The sequence below is a fragment of the Anser cygnoides genome, chromosome 5, assembly GCF_040182565.1.
Source record: "Anser cygnoides isolate HZ-2024a breed goose chromosome 5, Taihu_goose_T2T_genome, whole genome shotgun sequence".
NCBI classification, from domain to species: Eukaryota; Metazoa; Chordata; class Aves; order Anseriformes; family Anatidae; genus Anser; species Anser cygnoides.
In genome coordinates this window covers 53,704,980-53,726,360 of record NC_089877.1, presented here as the reverse complement: position 1 = coordinate 53,726,360, position 21,381 = coordinate 53,704,980, and the positions used below count along the sequence as shown (strand labels likewise).

At 41.4% G+C, this 21,381-nt stretch overlaps 2 protein-coding genes across 5 annotated transcripts in view; one reads left to right on the top strand and one right to left on the bottom strand.

Annotated features, from left to right (window-relative positions):
* Positions 1-181: 181 nt before the first annotated feature.
* Positions 182-16,992, bottom strand: CCNK (cyclin K). 4 transcript variants are annotated; one of them, XM_066998329.1, is made up of 13 exons: positions 16,034-16,260; positions 15,814-15,836; positions 15,176-15,349; positions 14,131-14,397; positions 13,030-13,111; positions 12,298-12,429; positions 11,353-11,458; positions 11,154-11,211; positions 9,964-10,133; positions 8,841-9,127; positions 4,854-4,887; positions 3,677-3,751; positions 182-1,517 (listed from the first exon to the last, which is right to left on the bottom strand). In XM_066998329.1, the coding sequence occupies exons 4-13, from the start codon at positions 14,325-14,327 to the stop codon at positions 895-897; spliced, it is 1,764 nt and encodes a 587-aa protein (XP_066854430.1). In that variant the 5' UTR covers positions 14,328-14,397; positions 15,176-15,349; positions 15,814-15,836; positions 16,034-16,260; the 3' UTR covers positions 182-894. The 4 variants fall into 4 exon arrangements, with proteins under 4 accessions (XP_066854430.1, XP_066854429.1, XP_066854428.1 ...); XM_066998328.1 differs by lacking the exons at positions 15,176-15,349; positions 16,034-16,260 and adding an exon at positions 16,968-16,992; XM_066998327.1 differs by lacking the exon at positions 15,176-15,349.
* SETD3 (SET domain containing 3, actin N3(tau)-histidine methyltransferase) overlaps positions 16,638-21,381 on the top strand; it is a 59,492-nt gene continuing 54,748 nt past the window's right edge. The window contains exons 1-2 of the mRNA XM_066998326.1: positions 16,638-16,790; positions 17,337-17,399. The gene's annotated coding sequence lies outside the window, so the exon portion shown is untranslated. The remainder of the gene's footprint in view (positions 16,791-17,336; positions 17,400-21,381) is intronic.

Sequence of the window (21,381 nt, the reverse complement as noted above, 5' to 3'; positions counted from 1 at the left end):
ATTTTAGTAAAAATGAAGTAAGAGATTGATTGTGATAGTGTATACTTCTAGTTGAATAAAATAAAATACCTTCTTTTTAAATAAACTGATGAGTAAGGCTTGGGAGACAACTGCTGAAATATCTTGCAGTAAGTACCGTAGTTACGGATTCTGAACTAAAATGAAAAACCTGAGAACCCTCTAAATTCAGAACCAATTTTATTTGGGTAGATGCGAATGAAGTTAGTCCCATTTATAACCAGGATTTACATCACAGTAGGTTGTTACATTCAGACTTTCACACTTAGAAAATATATATATTATGTACAGGAATTTGCAAATAGGTGTAAACATACAATACTTTTAAGATACCAGTACATTCCAAAACAAAAATATCAGCAAGGCAAACACCTCAAAATGATTCCAGTCAGCTAGCATTCAGAATCTCTCTTAAATAAAGTAGCTTTTATGCTTCAGATTGTGTTGTTTTTAATTATTACTGAAAAATGAAGTTCCTTTTTATAGATGAAATTTCATGGTATCTGGCTATTTTGATACTCAAAAATAGGCACTGATTTCTAGAAGGAAATTTACTTCTTACTGATATAATTGAGCCAATATGGCTGGTTAACATTTTTGCTAGTACAAAGTAATCCAGTGCTGGAATAACTCAGACAATTTAAACTTAAGTCAAATGTATAAAGTTAGAATAGATACTGCAAAGCTGATTATAACCTAGAAGCCTATATAACTCACCATAAACAATACTGCAAACAGATAATCTAAATCCTCATTTCACGGTCTCATTTCTTCATCTAAATTATACAAATCACCCTCCTCGTCTTTACAATGTTGGTTTAGGCTAGCTACTCCTGCCTAGGCAGCGTAGGGGGATACGGTGCAAATTCCCTCATGCTATCTCATCCACGTAGCACGGCCGAGTCCCGCTACAGGGGGCATGCCGGGGGGGGGGATCGGAGGTGGCACGGGGGGCTGCCCGCCCGGGGGGACAGTGGGCGGGGGATAACTAGCTGGTGGCATCCCCAGCCCCGGAGGTGGGTGAGGGGGTACTGCGTGAGTCGGAGGCAGCCTGGGAGGTGGGAAATTGGGGTTGTATGTAGGGGGGGGCGGGTACCCGGGGGTAGGAGGGGGAATATTGGGGGGAGGGAACGAGGTAGGGGGCGGCGGGGGGACTGGCGGGGGCGGGTTGGGAGGATAGACGTGAGGATGGTACGGTAGATGAGCCGGTGGTCCGTAGGCTGGAGGCAAAGCTCCGTAAGTTGGTCCTTCTGTTTTCATCATCGACTGCAGGCTTTGATAACCCTCCCCGGACATGTACGAATTTGTGGTAGACATCCCTGTGATGTAACTGGTGGGGGGCGGGGGCGGGGGGCGATGAGGCAGAGGTGGAGGTTGGTGCACCGGGGCAGGATGAGCAGGGGGAGGAATCTGGACCTTTGGCATGTCTACTGAGTCCACGGTAGTAGATTGCTCTGCTTCTCCCATCGAAACTGCAGTTGTCAAAGGAGGCTTGCGCTCTGGAAAAGAAAATGTCATTTATTTGTCTGAAGGACAGCAGCAATTACTTCTGGATACTTCCATATTTTCCTCCAGTTAACACATCAAAAGGCAACTCAACAACTTTCTAAGTCTGACTGCCATACGGTACCCAGTCAGACCTCGTTACATCACTAGAAAATAACCAAGCTGCAGAACAAAATTCCAGCTTTTCCCACTCTAGAAGTTACAGATGTTTTCCTTCCTTATTACTATTTTCTTATAATTTAAATGCCTTTCTACAGTCAGTAGAAACTGGCAGACTGGATGGACAGAATCACAGCCAGCAGATTTTAAAATATCAGGGGACCCAAGATACCAAAAATCTTTTGATCGGACCTTCAATCTTCTTTAGTCCGTGTCTCCCTTCTACCCCTTTTATAGTCCCAGGCAGTGGCCTGGGATTACTCTGTGCACTTCACTTGCTTCCCATGTTGTAAAACATTATTTGAGAATACAGGCCGAAGTCTCAAATCTTTAACAGAAAAAGATTTTTTATTTTTTTAAAAGGAGAATAAATTAAGACCTGGGACACGGAATCTTATCAGCTTTGTTCAGCTGATTAATCTCAGGGAGCTCAGTATATGACAGTCTGACCATAGAAAGGTCTGAATTCTGCAGAATTATACTTGGCCAGTTCCAGAAAGAATATGCTTTGAACAGCCGTTTTCTTTATATATTTTCCCCTCTTAATACCAACTTTGTGAAGTAAGGAATTCTACAGGAAGAAGACTGACCTAATGGCAACATCTCTGTATCGTCATATGGTCAGTATTAAAAAGTCCAAGCAAAAACGTTCTGGGCACCTGACATCCAGCTTGTAATAAATAACCATCTACGACGTTGTCTAGTTAAGAAAAGTCATTAGAAGCCGATACATAGAGAGCGGTCATTTCCTGTAACATGTAACAACTAAACTGACAAAGCTAAACAGAACTGGAGATAATTAAGCATTCCAGTACTTTTTTGTTTTTCCCATTTGGTCAATAAACATTCTTAGTTTTCAACTGCTATTTCCTCAAGGCCTGAAAAGCCAAGAGATGGCCTCTAAAGGCTGTTCTTCAAGTGTATCAGTGTTTCTACAATGATGTGCTCGTATAACCAAAAGTTAAGAGGAAAATTTCAGATAACAAAGGGAACAAGTTAGTTACCTGCTTAAATAGGATTTTACCTTGTCTAAGCACATAATTTTAACAGCAAAATTGCCTGCTAGAACACCTACATAATGAGATGATGCAAAGTGGGTATGCTGGCTGTGGTACCTACAAATTCCAGAACTTGTAGCTCCTAAATTATAGCAGGCAGTAATTTCTCCATTTGCTCATTGCCAGTATCACTCTGGATTTAAGATGTGCATTCAATATTTAACAACTGATGGAATGATGAATATGGTCTTTAGAAGAACTCTTTCATTCTTAATTAGTTTTTAACAAATGAGGAAAAAATGGTCCTACTATATTTCAGAGCACTTTTTCTCTCTTGCAAATTCCATGTTAGAAGCTGCCATCCTAGAGTTACATTATGGACCATGCTCTGTAAAATATTTATGTCATATTTAAGGGTCAGTGGAAAGACAACTAATGCATCAACATGCTGGAAGCACATTTTTACAACAGTAGAGTTCATTTTTGCAAAGGCAATGCATTTGTGCAGTGTTCAAGTTCTCTGGCAGACAAAATCCATTTCTGGGACACAGCGAAGTATCCCCCTTACTGTTTAGAAGTTACGCACCTGAAGAATTAAAGATGTAACGTGAAGGACTTTTATAGGACAGTTGGAAGCTATGCTGGTAATCGTATGGCATCTGCCATCCTGTGGTCTTTAAAGGACTTTTGCCTGCTAGTCAGCCACTTTTTGCCTGCCAGCAACATTTAGCTTTATTCTTCCAGTCCTCTGAAAGTCACAGCTTTGTTTTGCCCCCATCCACACAGTATAGTCTTATTCCTATCACATCGTTTTTGCTTCTGTCTGGAAAAGCTTGTGCTACTACAACGAAATTCCCTCTAGAGCTTATCTACCTAATGCTTTTACTTGCCAAGCTGATTAATCAAGGCAACAACCCCTCCCCCAAGGTCACTACAACCGTATGAATGAAAGATTAGCTGCAAGAGTAAATTTGTTTTAGAAAATAAAAGCTTACCTGGAGGTGGGTGTGCAGGAGGTATTGGTGGATGTGAAGTTTCAATTTTAGGAATTTTAGATGGTGGTGGTGGTTCTGAAAAACATTTGCAAGTTCCTAATTAGCTATTGCTCTGCAGTATTTTCCAGAGCCCAAATATAGTCCCATTCTAACAGCTACCATCCGTCATATTACTCTATGCAAAGTGCAGTGGAAACATTATACATTAGGCATGTTTAATAAAGAGAACTAGAATCAAGACCCTTGTATAAATTAAGTGGCACCAGGCATCACACACCAGTCTCGCAAAAGAACATAGGCATACAAATTCAAGCTACGCATTTTATAACCGGAGACAAAGTGACCCAATAACAGTATGAATGCACAGATGCACACATGTACATTTTCTAGCAAAAAAATTGAACTTTAAAAGACTTAAAGTAAACCTCATGAGAGGCTGAACTGTTATGTTTTGCTAAAATCAGGGAACGTGTATCCAAAAACCACAAATAAAATAAACAGAAAACAAAAGAAAAAAGGCAGTTACACGAGAGAGAGGAGGGAGAAGAGAGAGTTCCCTGGAATCTGTCTGCAGAGCCCGAAAGGGAGAAGGGCCAAAATTACTTCGGAAAGGTTACAGAATTAATCCTAGCTGTCCTGAAGCAAATTGCTCCAAAACAGCAGAAGGAAAAAAAAAAAAAGCACCTCCATACCAAAAGATGTGACACTGCAGTGAAACATCTTTTAAGTTAGACTGTGTATTGCTGTAAGATGCCTTTTACAACAGCCAGTTACAAGTGTCACTGATTACCAACAGACTTGTTAGTGCAGGCATTCAATGGCACGGTACCTTCCGTCGTTTCAAGGTCCCACAGCTTGCTAAACTTAGTCCAATTAACGCATGGAGTTGTACATTAAGAGTTGCGTAGTTTAGCAAGATGCTTACTAAGCGTAAACTGTCTTAAGGGATTCTTGGGGCACCGTTATACTCCATTTTTACACGTTTTTAAGCTAGGAACAGTTTACAAATCTTACAGTACACAATTAAAGATGCAGCATTAATATCAAAATAGCTTAGAACTGCCAGTAAGAACTTGCTGTAAGCAAACAAACTAAGCACAAGTCAGTGAGTAACTTACTCTCCCTAAGACAATAATTTTGTTACATAAAATGAAAAAAATTGAATGTTAACATTTACCTGTTGTCTTTGTTTCTTCTTTTGGAGACACAGCCTGTTTAAAAAAAAAAAAAAAAAGAGATGGAAACAAGTCAACTATTGCAATACAAAGCATTTTAAAATTTGAAAAAGCAAGCCAAACAGGAAACAACCGATAGCCTGTTGAAGAGCTTTTGTACAAATCTGACTAAACCAGAACCAATTTCCAACTCAGCAGCAGTATCCTTGTCCCTCTCCTAAAAGGATTCAGGGAAACCCTTTATTTATTCTCCTATTTTTATTAGAAGGTTATTAATGCACAGCCTCTTTAGCAAGACGTAGTGCAAACACTGAACAAAATCAAACCACCTTGGGAAAGCCAAACTTCACTTGAAGAACGAAGACTGAAAAAAATTGCAGCTATTTTAGATTGAGGATTTCCTGTTGTTCTCATGGTTGAGTATTACATCTCATTTAATTTATTTAGCATCTGCTGCACGTACATCACGGTCCAGTGTATTACTTGCTGAGCTGAGAACAAGAGACTTGGCCTCTGGTCCTGATTCTGCTTTGACCTGTTGTTTGACCCTTGTCAACATCCCTGCAGGCCTTTACGCTTTGTTTACCAGGATAGGACAGTGAAAGTATTGCTCTGTGTAATACCCTTCAGAAGCCATTAGATGGAAAGCTCTGTATAAAAGCCAAATATTATGCCAGGAACAAAAAATATGCACACTGAGCAAAACCAACAAAACTTCATGTCATCCTTCTGATCACAAGTTGTTGGTTGGTTTCTTTTTTAACATCACAGACAAGGGAATATGAGAAATCTTTCCAGCTTACTTAGTCCAACTGAGATGGCTAGTTAAAGAACAGCTGAAAACCTGATCAAAATTATGCACAAACGTATTTAAAATTGGGATAAAAGTCAGAAGGGTACGTAACTTCTGAATGAAAGTGTGTGCCTTTTAAATGAAAGGGTGTTTTATTACAGGGACTATTTAGGTCTAGTGGTTTTACCTTCCCCAACTGTTGCTCAGTTCCCACCACTTCAGATTCCACAGGAAGAAGGGACTGACATTTCACTCCGATTTGAACAACAAATTCCCCTTAATTGTGCTGGGCGTTCTCATGACTTCTGCTGTCCAGTACAAAGGTACCTGAGGCCTGCTTAAGACCACCTTGTTCCTGGACTGCTTTTAAGAGTCAATTCAACTCATCTCCGGTCACCTTCTGGCTGCTTTTCAACTTTTTAAGGACAATCTTCATTCTTCCATTCCAAACATACACAATTTTCTTGCTGACTCTCATAGACTCATTTGCTGCTTTTGTTTTACTCAGCTGGCCTTTTCCCCATTTTCTAGCGCTAAATTGCTTGTTTCCAAAACTGAAAACATCAAATACCCTTGCTCTTTCAAACAAATACAAGTCCCCATTACTTACTGGCAGAATTTCCAATAAATCACTCAACCTGTCAAGTCAGTTGATTAATTCAAGTGGAAGCAATTTAGTTATTGTGCATTTGTGGACACGGAACCGTGTTCACAAAATAATGTCACTGAGGTGCACCACCAGTAAAATGGCACAAGCAGCTGGAGCCAAACACAAAACAGCTCATGGGACAGAAAAACAAAAATGAGTTTTTATCTTACGCTTTACCTTACCTTTAAAAAAAGTCAAGCAACAAAACCAAAGTCTATCACTTCTCTAATAATGGCAGTTGCTAAAATAGAGATGAGCTTTTTTTTTTTTTTTAAATCTTTGCATCGTATTGTAGTTTCTAGTGCTCCAGACATGACGACCCTGAGCCAAAATTACTTATTTATTAGCATGCTAATTGTTATTTAATATTTTCTTAACAAGCTTAATCCACATAATAACGGAACTGTTCTTTTAGTGCTGTTTTTCCATGCATTAAAATTGTTACCACAAATAATTCTTAGTTTAATCAAACCAAATATACTATCTAATGATTCATGAGTGTATTTTTAGTGAAGTCAACTGAAAATTCAAGTGCTCTTCACCACCAGAGATGCAGAGGATGTGCAGATGCTTTAGACATCTGGTAAGGGCTTGTACGTCATGGGCCAGTGCCTCAGCTGCTTTAAAGTATCTTGGCTCCGTAAAAGATAATGGAGTTATAGGAGTTCATGTAAATGGAAAATCTGGCCTCCAGGAACAAAGTATATTTATATTCTATACAAACTGGAGGAGAAGTCATGCAAAGCGCTATTTATAGAAGGAGGCAAACATTTTTTAAAAGGTTTAAGGCTCATCTAACCAAAGAACATCTTAGAAGCACCAAGTAAATCTTTCAAACACTACACATCTTGTTCTCCCACGTTGTTTTCTGGAGAAAGAATTAGTTCAGATCATCATATTTGCTTTCCTCAAATTTTGCTGTTTTGTAGGAAAACAGCACAAAGTCCTGTGAGTCACCCTTTATTTTATAGTTGTTCTGGATGTCTGCACTGTATCAGGCTTACCTTTTTATCTGTATTATTTGCTTCCTTAATTATGAGATGGTGCACCTCAAACTCTAAGAAAAGCTAAGAGGCTCTGAGGGCTTGACCAGAGGGCATTGCTAAAGATCAACAGATACTGTTCGTGCAAAAGGCATTGCTTTTTTTCCTGTGAGATAATTCATTAACACATGGGATGGGGTATAATCAGTAGTGCTGTAAGCGTAGAGCTTTGGAACGAGCATTCCCAACAACTTTCAATCAGATGGAAACACACAGAAAAATCCTAATTGCTGTTTATGGTTTCTAACCTGCCAAACTGTCCTAGACATTTCTGTTGAATAAAAGGAGGAAAAGAGTTCCCTGCCCTACTGATCTGACAACCCAAGCAGAGTTTGTGCTGATGGTAGGAAAAGTATGCAAACCAATACACACGGTAGAGAAAGAGCTCTCCCAGTTTTCAAGCTCTTTATCAGGTTACCAGCTTTCTATCCTGAGTAACTATAAAGCAAGTATTCAGTTCACTAACTATATATTGCAGTGAAGGTTTTTTCTTCTAGTAGTAGGCTGTATCTTGTAAAGACCACGGTTTTAGAAAGTCACTTTTCTCTTTTTTAGGAAGCTGCCATTATGAACATGCTTCATTCTTCCAATCCCACTTCATTACATCATTTATTGCTTCCTTTTTTTTTTTTTCCTCTATATATTTGTTCTCTATTTCGGGCATGCCGTAGTTAAAATAAGTAAGAGCAAAAGCTGTAAAAGCTGGACAAAAGTGTATTTCCTCAGTGGACTTCTTCCAATCAGTTTACTTCCGAAAACACTCACTAGGTACATGCAAGAAGATTTGAGTAACACTTTAACACTTTTCTGGACAACTTAGAAGTTAACCACAAAAAGTGCAGGTAAAGGTTTAAAAGCTTCGCTTGGCCTTGATGACTATAGAAAAGCACATGGGCAACTTAGAATATTATCCAATTGCTCGTGAAGTTTCTTGATTTCAGTGGTGAGGTGATAATACAAAGTGACGCTTCAATGCATGAAGTATTTACTGGCTTCTATTCAATTATTTTGAATTATTTTCAATTCAATTATTTTGAATTATTTTGAATTATTTTGAACTTTTTCTAAGAATTTTTTCATACTTTTAGAAGTGTTTTCTTTTTTTCCCCACATTATTAAAGACATTAAAGACCAAGAAGTCCAATTAACGTCTTCATTGTGCATATTGCTACTCTAAGAGACCCTTCCTTAATTAAGCCTGCTCAATAGCAAAACCAACAGATTTTGATGGCACAGAACCATGAACCTTAGTAGTTCATGCTGACTTAAAAGTCTGCTCAGTCAGTTTTGACCCAAACGAAATAAGAATGTGCTATGCCAGAACTGTCAAGGGTGTTCCATACTAACGTACTTGCCATACAACCAACTGAAGTCCACCATAAAAAATTAACTACCAGGCTCATTCTTAAAGCAAAGAAGTCTGCTGCACCACGGCCTTTAAATAAAAGGGACATCAGGTCAGCTTGAAAATAAAAGGCAAGGTAAAGTTCAAAGTTAAACTTACTGCTGGTCTTTTAATATTTCTAGGAGGGCTTGACTGGGGAGAGGGCTTTTTAGATTGTTGTGCTTGTGTTTGCTGCTGCTGCTGCTGCTGTTGCTGTGATGACTGTTGTGACTCTTTTTGCTGCTGAGTCTGTGATTGCTCTGAACCCTGTGCTTGCTGTGATTGCTGTACTGTAGGTGCCTGGGGAGTAGACTGAAGAGATGGTGGCTGCTGCAGCTGGTGAGGAGTATGATGAGGCATTTGCTGTTTTCCCTGGGAGTACAGATCCAGGATCTGGTGACAGATGTCTTTAAAGATAAATAAATAAAATCCAGTGATTATACACCCATAATGTACGAGTGAATATTTAATACACAATAATCAACTCAGCTTTTTGCTTGATATAAACTTCAGAAAAATTCATTGCAAATATTATTTGTTATAATGACTATGGATTGCATTTTTAAAAAATGGACTATTTTTCAATTTATACTTGCATTTCTGATTTTCTTCTGCCTGTGCTGAACAATGTACAGTCGTATATGCACATTCTTGAGAAGAACAACTAAGTGTCTTGGTACTAGTACACTGCATGTCATGATCGTGTGCCTAGAAAGCCAGTTAACAGCATAGCAACAGGATAACAGCATAGCAAGAAAGTGAGTGAAAGAAGACTAGATGTTAAGACACACACGTCTAAATACACAGGCACTGGTCATAACCACCAGGGGTTCACAAGGGGCAAGTCCTGTTTAACCAACTTAACTTCCTTTTACGACAAGGTTACCCACCGGGATATTCAAAAACTCTATAAATAGGCCAGCCACAAAAGTTTCAGGAAACTAAGTAAATGGCTGGTATTAAATTATTCCAACAGCTGAACGTCTGTCAGACTACACGTCCAACCAATATCCATACACAAGAACAGCACCAAAGGAGGAAAAAACCTTTACAGAAGAGCTAAATGAATTTTTTATAAGAAGTTCAATTAAAAGTCTGGTTAGGGCATAGCACATATGCCCTAGGCAGCACACTCTACATGTTTATTTTGACTAAGACTCAGAAAGAAAGCAATCTTCATTTACATATGACCCTAGATCAAACAGTTAAATACTCCTCTTTTAGTGGCAAGTATTTCTCATACCTTCCAAAACATCCACAGGAACATCTTGGACAAACTGCTCCCACCACCGTCTGTACATTGGTTTTGATGTCCACTCCTGTATTTCAAACTTACACAAACGGCCTGCTAAGTACATAACTGCAACAGCTATGATCTCTGGTTCCCACTGCAGTGACAGGGTAGTGCAGAGGCTGGAATATATAAAAAAAAAAAAACACACAAACCTGAAGATAATTCTGATCGTTGAAGTACAGAATTTTAATGTACAACAGACAGAATTACCAAGGTATCAACTCCCACCACACTTCAACTTCTCAGACAAACTTAACGGAGAAATCTAAAAAGAGCCACATTAAACAAAAAGTTTTCAAAACTAAGCCGTTTCTGCACTACTGCTGTCAATAAACAAGGCAATTTTAGATACACATAACACAAAGGGCATGTGCTTGCTTCACATACGAACACTGAGTTTTGAGTTCAAAAACAGAAAACCTAACACTACATGGGAGCGGAGAGGTGGTTGAGGGGGAAGAGACAGCATTATATTCCAGTGCGGGCAGCTGCGTTCCACTGCAGCCTCACCTCTACTGTTCACTAAATACAGCATTCGTGTGCGTTGCTACTGAAGTGTGCTGTCACTGCATTTCAGCTGGGTAGGGAATGATGCCCAAATTCGGATTTTAGAGTTTCCAAATGTTTTTCAATAAAATGTAGAGACATACCAAACAAAACAAAACAAAACAAAACAGCTAACACAAAATTATAAAGCAACTCTTCAAGCAATCTGGATGCAAGTTTTAAATCAAGCTACAAAAACTGCAAAAGGTTATCTACCAAATAGCTTTTAATAGAACTGGTGCTAAAATAACTGCTGTTATTGGTATTATTGACATCTACTGAGTAAGTTCACGTCATAATCAAAGCTACTGCTTCCCTGTATTACAAAATTTGTTTTTTTCTCTTCTTCCTTTTCCCTCCATAGATTCCTGGCCTACTTCTGCAGTCATCCTAGGTTCCATGCTCAATAGAACTACCATGGGAAAGATGGAAAGAAAAATCTAAAGAATACATAGATCGAGATATACCTCATCTATCCTCATTATGAGCTAAAAACATATAAGCGCAAAGAAATGTCAGAAATATCTAAACCAAGAATAAAGTAAGCAACAGTAACTATTCAACTTTTAAAAGGTTTCTTAGCAGTACCTTACCTGTCATTGACAAATGTCCATGCCATTTGAACCAGTTTTTGAATTTTATTTTTGTCTCCTGAAAAATAGCAAGGAAAGTTGTAAGAAATAAAGTTATTAGAAAGGACAAATAGCTTGGAAAAGAATACTCTTGTTCTGTTAATGTAAATTGAATGCCAAATGTTAAGAACTGGCACTGCAGCACCCTGTAATATTTTACCTTTAAGTTGTTTGGCATACTTGAGAAGAAATTGGTACGGATGTTCCACTTGCAAATCAAACTTTATTGTTTGTAGTAAAATTCTTTCAAGGACCATCACTTCTTCCTAGAGCACAAAACAAGGTAACCACAATATTATTCCTTTTTTCACTCACAAATATTTTACACTGGTATAAAGTATGAGTACAGAGCATCTCCAGGCAAACATGTTTGTCTGCTTCTGCTTGATTAGAGTTTGTCTCCAAGGAGAACAGAAACCTCTCCAACTTAAAGACTATTTTAAACCCAGATACTCCTCGTATTTATTTTGGGCAGAAGGGTGGAAGTGATGTTTAGAATTCCTTTTCCTACATGGAACAAAGAACCGAAAGAGATACAGCATAAAAGTGTCAAATACACAAAACTACAACAAAAAATACTCCCACCACATTTCTTCCTGGAGTTTTATATCTTTCCTGCACTTGTAATAAGCCATTCATAACAATTTTGAAAGAAGCTTAGTTTTGCTAAGCCAGAAGCTCTAAACAGGAAACTTAATACTTTAAAGATGATGCTCTCTTATTTGACTTAGGATTTGCTATTCTTTCTCAAGACCACAAATCATACTTGGCAGTTTTAATGTGGTCTTGATAGCATTTCTAGTTCTGTCCACAATTTCTCAAGTTTAATTTGCAAAGTAACACCAGAATTCACATGAAATCAAATATAAACTTTTTATACCAACGTTTACTGCAGTAGGCTTCCAAAACTACTTGTATTAGCAAGAATTATTTCCATAGTTACCTGTCACCTTACCCAAAAGAGCCATGAACGCATGCTGAAAGTGCAATTTGGAACAACTGAAAATCTGCCACTGTTCTAAGGAATGTCACTTTGCTGGAGTACAATAGGATAAAATCTATTTCAACATGAGTTTTTTTCTTTTTTATTACTATTATTTTTTACCTTTGGATCATCTCCAAACTGTCCAAACTGTACATCATTTAGCAAGCTACGGGCTGTTTTAATTATATCTTTACATTTCTTAGGTGTTTCTTCAACTTTTCCTGCCAGAAAGAGACAGCAGGCTCCTGTCACCTAAAAAAGAAAGTGCTTTCAGAAAGTTACCTGCATCTGGACATGCAATACAGTATAGCGTTGTTAAAGCACTGGCAGTTTCTAATAACAGATCCATAGAAGTTTCCCAGAAAAGACTTAATAAGCATATTAATTTTTAATATTATTACAGTGTTAATTTAAGCTTTTCTTTCTCAAAGCAAAATACAGAATTTTGAGGGCTGTCCATTTTATGTAACTTTATTTCATGATTAGACACCCAAAGCAGAATTTGTCTTGCTTCAGCACCGTCTATTAAGCAGTTTTTGGATGGTAATTCCACTTTTTTTTTCTTTTAGCCCTACAACAGTGCCAGAACTCTTACCTCTCTCTTCTTCTAAAGAAGAGTATCAGCAAGACATAACCACACTGTCAATACAAACACATTCCCAACCACAAATAAAATGTATAAATAAGCAAGCAGGTGCAGCATATTTTAAGCTGTGGTGATTAAAAGATAAAATATTTGTTTTCCATCATCCAGAGTTGCAGCTAGCAGTAGTACTCAATCAACTTGTTACTTCAAATAGCCCACGGTTTGTGTAATCACAGTATTAAGCAATCAATATTGTAAATACTTACATATCTCGGGAATTGTTTGAAGGAATGGAACATATAAAACCGATGGAAATAAATTATGCCGGTTGCTAGAGTATCATAGTGTCTGGGGTGCAGAATAAGGAATTTCAAACAAGTCATAACAAAAAATTAAACCAAAATATATACAAAGGAAAAGATGTACCCTGCTCTATCAAGTACCTCAAGTAGTTGTCCATCCATCAACCTGATATAAAACACTGCAAGTAAAACAGTAGCTTTATGAAAAAAGCTACAAAACCCCCTAAGACTGTGTAAATACTATGATTTGACCCAGATACAGCTGATACCTAAAGCATTTATTGGAAGCATGCAAAGCCCTGATCACCTCCATGCATGGTCATCCATATGATAAACCATACCTGCTTCAAAAAAGGTCAAAACCAGTGGTAGGTACGTGAAGGAACAGAAGAACAATCGCTTTGCCTGAAAAATGTTACTGTGGAAAATGGTTACTAATTATTCACAACTAGAAAGGCAACGAAAATCCGAATATGCTCTGTACTCTTCTCTTTAAGGAGAAATGTAAAATTTCATCTTCACCAGGTTAAACAAAGAACTCAGGCGATTAAGAGAAGTACCAAAAATGCAGGAAACAAAAAGTTTAAGCGGTAGACTATGAGAAAGTGAGACAGCAGGGAAAAATTACTTAAACATATACAGAGTTGTAAATCTGAATCTAAACAAAATAAAACGGACAGGGAGGGGGAAGGTGGGAATATGTTAGAAGCTCCAGAGGCAAAATATGTAGAAAAATGAATGGAAAAATCAAAATTTGAGAAATGACATAGATTCATGTGATAAAAGACCACATCTGGAAACAGCCTGAGTATCCATAATTAGCAAAACTGTATCCCCTAACTTCTCTGTTGCCCAAGGGCTTCAGATGAAGCCTTCACTACCCAACAAATGGCTAAGAACTATGTAGAAACACATCACATCAAAAGGCATTTAAGCTCAAAATGATTTTTGATCACGTTAAAGAAACATTTGAACAACTAACTACACATACAATGCTATTTATCTTTTATTCTTAAAACCCCTATTTGTCAATACCTTTCATGCTACCATGAGTTTAAAGGATACAGCCCTAAACGCGTTCCCACATCGAATATGAATCTGGCCCCCTCCCTGCGGTATCGTGCCTCAGTAGCTGGATCAAGTCCTTCTAGCTGCGAAGGTGTATGTGCCAAATCCTTCTTATCCCAGTACCAACATGGCTTTGTATGGTCCAGGTTTGCCAAGTTTACAGAAGGGCTGGAGTTTTCTTTGTTCTCCTTCATTTATTAAAACAGAATTGTTCTTGCTTGATAAATTTTCAGAAAAGAAGTCTCCGGTGAGTAGCTTCAGATCCTTTAAGAAAAGCAAAAAGGATTTCTTTAAAAATGGAGAGATGTTTTTTCTGTGCTTAAAGATAAGTCATATTTAACCTCGCCCTTATCTTCCTCATATAGTGCAGCTACAGTTCAAAAAAATAGGTTATTTTTGCTATTACTTGTTTAATTAAGAATCTTTGAGAATGCCTTACAGAAAATATCTGCTAGTTGTCAACAGAACAGCTTTCGCTTACTTTGTCCACAAGATAAGGAAAAACAATCCAACGATGGTAGCAAGATTTCAAAAGTTGGGGTGGGGGCACAAAATCGGATCGCTGTTCATAATTAGGACTCACACATTAGGTCAGTCTGAACGGCAATTTAAATATCCAGCTGGTTTCTCGAATATAACTGGATGGTAAGATGGCAGCAATCACTGCCAAAAAACTTTTTAAAGTGATCTGTACTTGGGTTACTTGAAGAAAAAATGGTACCAAATTACTGTTCTGTCACATACAGAATTAAGACAACTATTGTGAGCCTGAATGGTAAGGCACCATCAAAAATCCCTCCTAAAATAAGGCAGCTGATTACACGCAGTGCATCCGTTTCCCTACGTTGATCAGCATTTCACGTATCTACACTGGCACCACGTTGCCGTGCAAACAGCTTTCTGGTATTTGAGCTATGACTGATGTTCAGCCGTGCCGCAGTTTAAAGAGAAAATGAAGACTATCTTGGCACTTTTACTTGTCTCAGTCACAAGTCTTTTTATCGTAATTCAATAAACTGTGCAGATACTACACACAAATTACCGTGCACGTAGTCACCAGCAAAGCTTCCAGTAAGAAATGCTGATTAAAATATGATGCAACAGACTTGCTCTAAGCAAAACAGCTGGCGGAAGACCAGAGCGCAAGCTCGTTAAAATTAAGCTGTTTAATTTTCCAGATGTTTTCCTTCTGAAAACGGATGAAGGATCACACAAACTGCCAAAAAAAAAAGAAAAAAGTGCCTGGGTAATACACTTCTCTCCCTTAACTTCAAGAAGTTTCTTTTTCAGAAGAAAGGAAACCACCTTTGTGCCAGGTTGGTTTGTGAAGAACTTTCATGTTTTATGGTACCAGTGATAGACCGATACAACTGCTGGTAGTTATAGGTAAGCAAATGATCAATATCTCTTCTGTTATTTATAAACATGGAAATGAGCGATACAATTTCTGTTATTTACAAATAAATGATCGATACAACTTCAGTTATTTATAAATAAGCGAATCACCAATACAACTTCTATTATTTATAAACGAGTGATCAATACAACTTGTCATTTATAAATAAGGAAATGACCAATACGACTTCTATCACTTATAAACGAGCGAGCAGCCACTCAGCACCACCCCCAGAGCCCGCAGCGCGGCTCGGTACCGCACCGACACGCTCCCCCCTCACTTACCGATCAGTCGCTAGCTCTGTAACCTGTAAGGAAGAAGAACCGCAGCGGTTACTTTCATTTTTAACGCGCTAAACGGCTTAACCCCCCCCCCCCCCAAACAAATAAAATCGCCCCTCTACGAACTAAGAGCCGCTTTTGCGATTAAAGCGATTACCACAACGAGCCCCTCGCGGCCCCCCCCGAGCGCCCCGCGCCTCACGGCCCCCTCACGGCCCCTCACCGCGGCGTCCCGGCGCCCCGCCCGGCAGGAAGCCGCAGCCCCCAGCACCCAGCGCCGCCCCGCGGTTCCCCTCAGGCCGCCCGGGGGTGCCGGGCCCCCCCCTGCCGCCGGCAGCGGCGGCTCAGAGCCGGCCCCAGGAGCCCCTAAGGGCAGCGCGGCCTCGGCGCCCTGCGCGCCGCCATCTTGGGGAGCACGGCCTGGCCGCCCGGGCGGCAGCGCGGCGGGGACGGGGCGGGGCGGACGCGGCCCGCTGGCCAATGGGAAGAGGAGGGTTTCTCCGCCGCAGCCAATCGCGCGTCGCTTAGCCGCTGCGCAGCGCCAGGAGCAGGCGCGCTGCGGAACAATCGGAGAGGCGGAGAGAGTAGATTGCACGCCGCGTGAGCCAATAGGAAAGCGGAGGCGTGGGCTTAAGCCCCAGCCAATGGGGAGGCGTGCGGGGGAGCCGCCGTGCCCTTTTTTAGGGCCGGCAGCGGCGGGGGGGAGGATTTAGCCGCGGATTGGCTGCGGCGGGGGACGTGGCTTCGGCTGGACCAGTGGCGGGAGCGGGTCGGGGCCGGCGGGGGCGGGGCCGCGCCGCGCGCTGGGAGTGCGGGGCTGTGGGGCGGGAGGGGGGGGAGCTGGGCCGCCGCCTCCCCACCCGCGGGCAGCGGCGTCCGGGGCGCGGCGCTCGGCTGCGCTCGGCTCCGCTCGGCCGCGTTCGGCTCCCTTCGGCCGCGCTCGGCTCCGCTCGGGCTCGGCGGCGGCGGCGGCGCGGGAGGTAAGGCGGGGGCCTCGCCCGCGGCCCCCCGGCGGGCCCGGCGCTGCCCTCACCCCTCCCCGCACCCCCTCCCTTCCCCTCCGGCCCGGCCCTGCGCTGCCGGAGCCCCCCCCCCAGGGCCCCGGGCCCAGCAAATGGCGCCGGGGCGCCCCGTGCCCGCCGCCCCGCGCCGCTCACCCCGCGGGTGCGCCCTGACGGGCCGCGCTCCCGGGCTGCTGCCGGCCTCCCCTCGCGCCCGGCGGCTCCTAACGGCTGCCGAGCCCCGGGGGCGGCGCGCGGGGCTGACAGAACTGCCTGGAACCTTCCCTTCAGAGCCGTCCCTCGCAGCCCAGTGCCAGCCCGGGAGGATTGCCGGGCTCGGTATCTCCTCCCTCGGCTCGCTTCTAGAAACAAAGTTTCTCCGTGAAATAAAGTTAAAAGCAAGCCGCTTCTCTCCCCTTTAAGCCACCTAACCCCCCACAAGCACCTGTCCCCTCAGGCGGCACCTTCACCTCGTGGCTTTCTACTGCCCTCATTAACTTAACCTCTTGTGTTTTCTGCTTTCAGTTGCAAGCTCTTTTAAAAAAAAAAAAGAACCAAATCCCACGTAATATTTTGAAGCTAATGTAGGTGAGTAAACAGCTGGAGCATCCTGTGTGTCCGGTACCTGGTGCCTGGTATGAAATAATGAGCAAAAGTGCGAGCTGCGTGATGGGCGCAGAGGCAGGGTGTGCCCCCAGAGCTGTGCTCGCTTGGGTAACTTAATATGGTAGGGGCTCAAGCATGTTGGCTTGTGCTTCGGTAGGGCTTTGGGCATGTCTAGCTGGCTGGGCTGGCATACAGTTGAAAATACCTCCTTGGTATGGTGTGGGTAGGGTTGCATTTAGGGCCCTGGGGGAAGGATCCTGGAGTCTTGTGTAGTTCGTCTCGTACTGCTTCCAGTTTGAGGTGGTCTGATCTGTACACTGAACTCAGATCTCAGTCTTTGAATACACCTCTAACTTCAGTATTACATATAATTTCAAAATAAAATGTTTCTTTCCATAGAAAATGTACATCTTAATGATATTTTTAGTGTAATAGATCTGTCTACTGCATCTCAGATTTCATGCTTTACCATAACGGTGCTCATTGTATGGTTATACTGACATACTGGGTAGTCTTCAGCGAAGGAGTGGTTTTAGTGGTTGCCCTTTGAAAGAAGGAGGCAATTTGAGAACATTTGAGATCTTGGGGGGATCGATATCTTTACTATCAGAGTGTCATAGCCTTCGGCACTTGTTAAAGGGCATGTCACAATGTCTGTGGCTTAAGCACCAAGCCTTTTCAGAGGCCCGGGCTGTTTGGTCTGTCTGTGTGCTGATGGCTGCAGTCAACCAGGGTGACTTGCTTCATTCTCAATTAGAAGCTGTATTTTTATGAAATTAGATTAATAAACAAGCAAAAAAAGTACACAATTTCTTCATTAACCTGCTCAAAAGGAATTTTGGGAGAAAAAAATGTGGTAGCCTTTGGGAAGAGCTAAACTCAAGCAAAGCAACGAAATGACAAAAGCCTATTGGCAAAGCGGTTGGGTTTAACCGTCTATTTACTTGCCTCCTTTCTGCGAAGAGTAAATATTTTTACTTTTCTGGTCAAATAGTTGTCTGAGGAGCTGGTTCAAAGGGGAGGCAATAGGACTATTAATCATTAAGGAAGAGCCTGAATTGTTTCCTGTGGCAGCTAGTAAGTTATCTTCCCTCAAAGATCAGTGAGGTGTTTATAGTGAGAAGCATTCCTTCTGCCTAAGAAAGCTTGGGGGGGGGGAGGAGAGTGTGGAGACGTGAATGTACAGTACTGTGGCTATTAGTATAATAGTTTGGAATTAGCAAGCTGGTAAGTGATAGTAATTATGAAATACATGCTTAGATTTGGGATCTTGCCTTAGATTTAGCCACTCTTCTTTGTCCTTTAGGATTTTGTGTTACTTTTGAATTAAATATAAACTTCTGGTAAGAAATTATTAATTTGAGGCAGCCTTGAGTTTAATGTCTGACTAGCAACTGAAGTGAAACAAAACTCAATCCGACAGTACTGTGTCGTTCAGTAGATCCAGGAGTATCTTTAGCTTCCCAGGTCAGAATATTGTCACAGCGGTGTTATCTCTGGTTCTAATTACATGACTAAATGTGTTTGGAATTTGTTTCCCAATAATTAGATGGATTTGTTGGAGTCAGTGTGCTTTGTAAGTGGATCAAATAAAGATTTAGCTAATTCTAGTAACTTCTTTTGCTATTACTCTGCGGAGTGGCTGCTTCCCTGTATCATGGTAATATTTGCATACCATCATTCTTTTCTCAACCTGAAACCAAGATGGGATTAATAAAGTCTGTTCTCTGCAGAGTAGATGCATGCAGTGTATACAACAGTGGTTCAACTTCCCTCTTTTGTAGGCACCGTAGACTTGTGCTGATGTTGGCAAACCTGTGATTGTGCAGGTTTTCATAGCAAACAAGGGATTATGAATTCAATTTTAGCCATCCTTTACCAGCTAACTTATTAGAGACACTTCAGCTTCCTAGGCCTGGTTTCAGATGTTTAATAATAATTTAACCAAGAATACTAAGTGTAAAATGGGAGAAAGGACCTCGAATCTAAACAAAGTATACCAGTTGTTGATGTTACCTTCAAAGTGCCCCACTAGTGTTGTATGGTTTTAGCCTGATGTATTTGGAGCCCTACTTTGAAGAGGTTTGTGTTGTAGTAATTAAAAGACAAGTTCAGTGCCCAAGAGTGTTTTAACATTGCTTTACATTCTTGTACTTGCCCTTCGTCCGCCATAACCTTCTCTGCTCCCTTTTTCTGTTTTTAGCTGCTCTGCCCTACATTGGCTCATGCCTGCATCTCTTCCACCAAATGACTATTCCAGTTGTTCCATCTCTCCCTGTCCTTTACCCCTTTCCATACTGCTCAGCAATTCTTCTAATACGTCTTCTGTTCCTTATTTTTTGAAGTAGAGGAGAATTAGCACTGAGGGCTTACATTCAATTCTGAGGTCTGCTACCAGGCCAGAGCAGCAGGCCTGTCAGCTGCAGGGAGAATTCCACCCGTCTTTGTAGCCCTGGGCTGAAGCATGCTGAGATGTGAGTGACTTGGCTTCAGGTCAGCTTTACCTCCAGTGAATATAAGCAAACGGGTGCTTACGAGCTCTGAAGCTGGCCGCATCCAGGTAGTACAACATAAGCAAAAGGAATATTTCTGGGACTGCAGCTGCCGATGTCCTGTTAAGAATAAAAATGAAATGTAACTTAGATTTCTTCAGTTTTTCAGAAAGATTCTTGAGCTTGATGTTAAAGGCTGTTAAATGTTAGGGGATGACAGATGAGTATCTACTTACTGGCTTATTTTATTCTTCATGCTCCCGGTATCTCTGCAGGAGGTGGCTCAGCTGTCATGGAAGTAACTGAGCAGCAGTGCTTGAGCCACCATTCTTTTCAGCCAGTGTGTTAACGTAGGCCAAAGTTGTCTTTGTAGCTGAACATGGACTGTAAATTGTATCGGTTCTGATGAGCTGCTTTGTGGTCACTTCTGCTAAGAGTGTCAGCTACCTGCACCAAATGGGGGGTGTGCATCTCTGGGTCTCTTGTGCCAGCAGGTGGATTCTAGCCTTTTGTGTGTTGATCAATTTTTAGATATTTTTTACTTGTGTATTTTTATATCTGTTTGGATCTCATAGACAATGATGGAGTTATGTAACTTAATAAAACTGAGTCACTTCCAAATGCTGCCTGTATTTCTAAAATAGGGAATCTTCTGTCTTTAATGCTTTATAGTACTACTGACCAAAGTTTTCATGTGCTATTGTTTTAATGGAGTGGGAAGAGGATGTAATATGTGGCTTTGTTTCCTTTGAACCTGTGTTGACAGTCAAGTGTCTCCCATATGCTGGCTTTTACTCCAGGTGCCCGTACAATGATGATTTAAGGGGATATGAGTTACCTTGGGGGGAGGCAGTGGCAACCAAGAGTGAGGTGCAGGCTGTTTCCTGCCTCTGCCAGACTTTCTTGGGGAGTGAATTAATTCTCTTTGGGGCCACTCTTGAAGACATTAGGTTATCTTTATTTAATGATAAATGTAGCCACATGACTTCAAGTACTGAGAGAAGGAGCTTTCAGGCTTAAAATTTGTGCTTTGAAGTATTTCTGAAGTGGACTTCTGAAAGATCTAGTTTTGGAGACTTGCCTGTAAGGTGATTCAGTCTTAGTGTCTGCAGTTATTCTGTGAATGTGCATGTGTACTCTGCCCCATTGTCCAGGTCAGCAGTGAGGATGGTAAACAGTATTTGTCCCGGTACTGATGCCAGGGGTACACCACTAGTGACTGGCCTCCTGCCGGACTTTGTGCTGCTCATCACAACACTTTGAGCCCAGCAGCTCAGCCAGTTGGCAGTCCAGCTCACTGTCTGCCTATCTAGTTGGTACTTCATCAGCTTGTCTACGAGGATGTGATGGTTGCAGTGTCAGAGGCCTGACTGAAGTGGAGACATAATACCCAGAGCTATCCCACTGAGCTTACCAGGTTGGTCAGGCATGATTTCCCCTTCGTAAATCCATGTGGAACATTCCCAGTCACT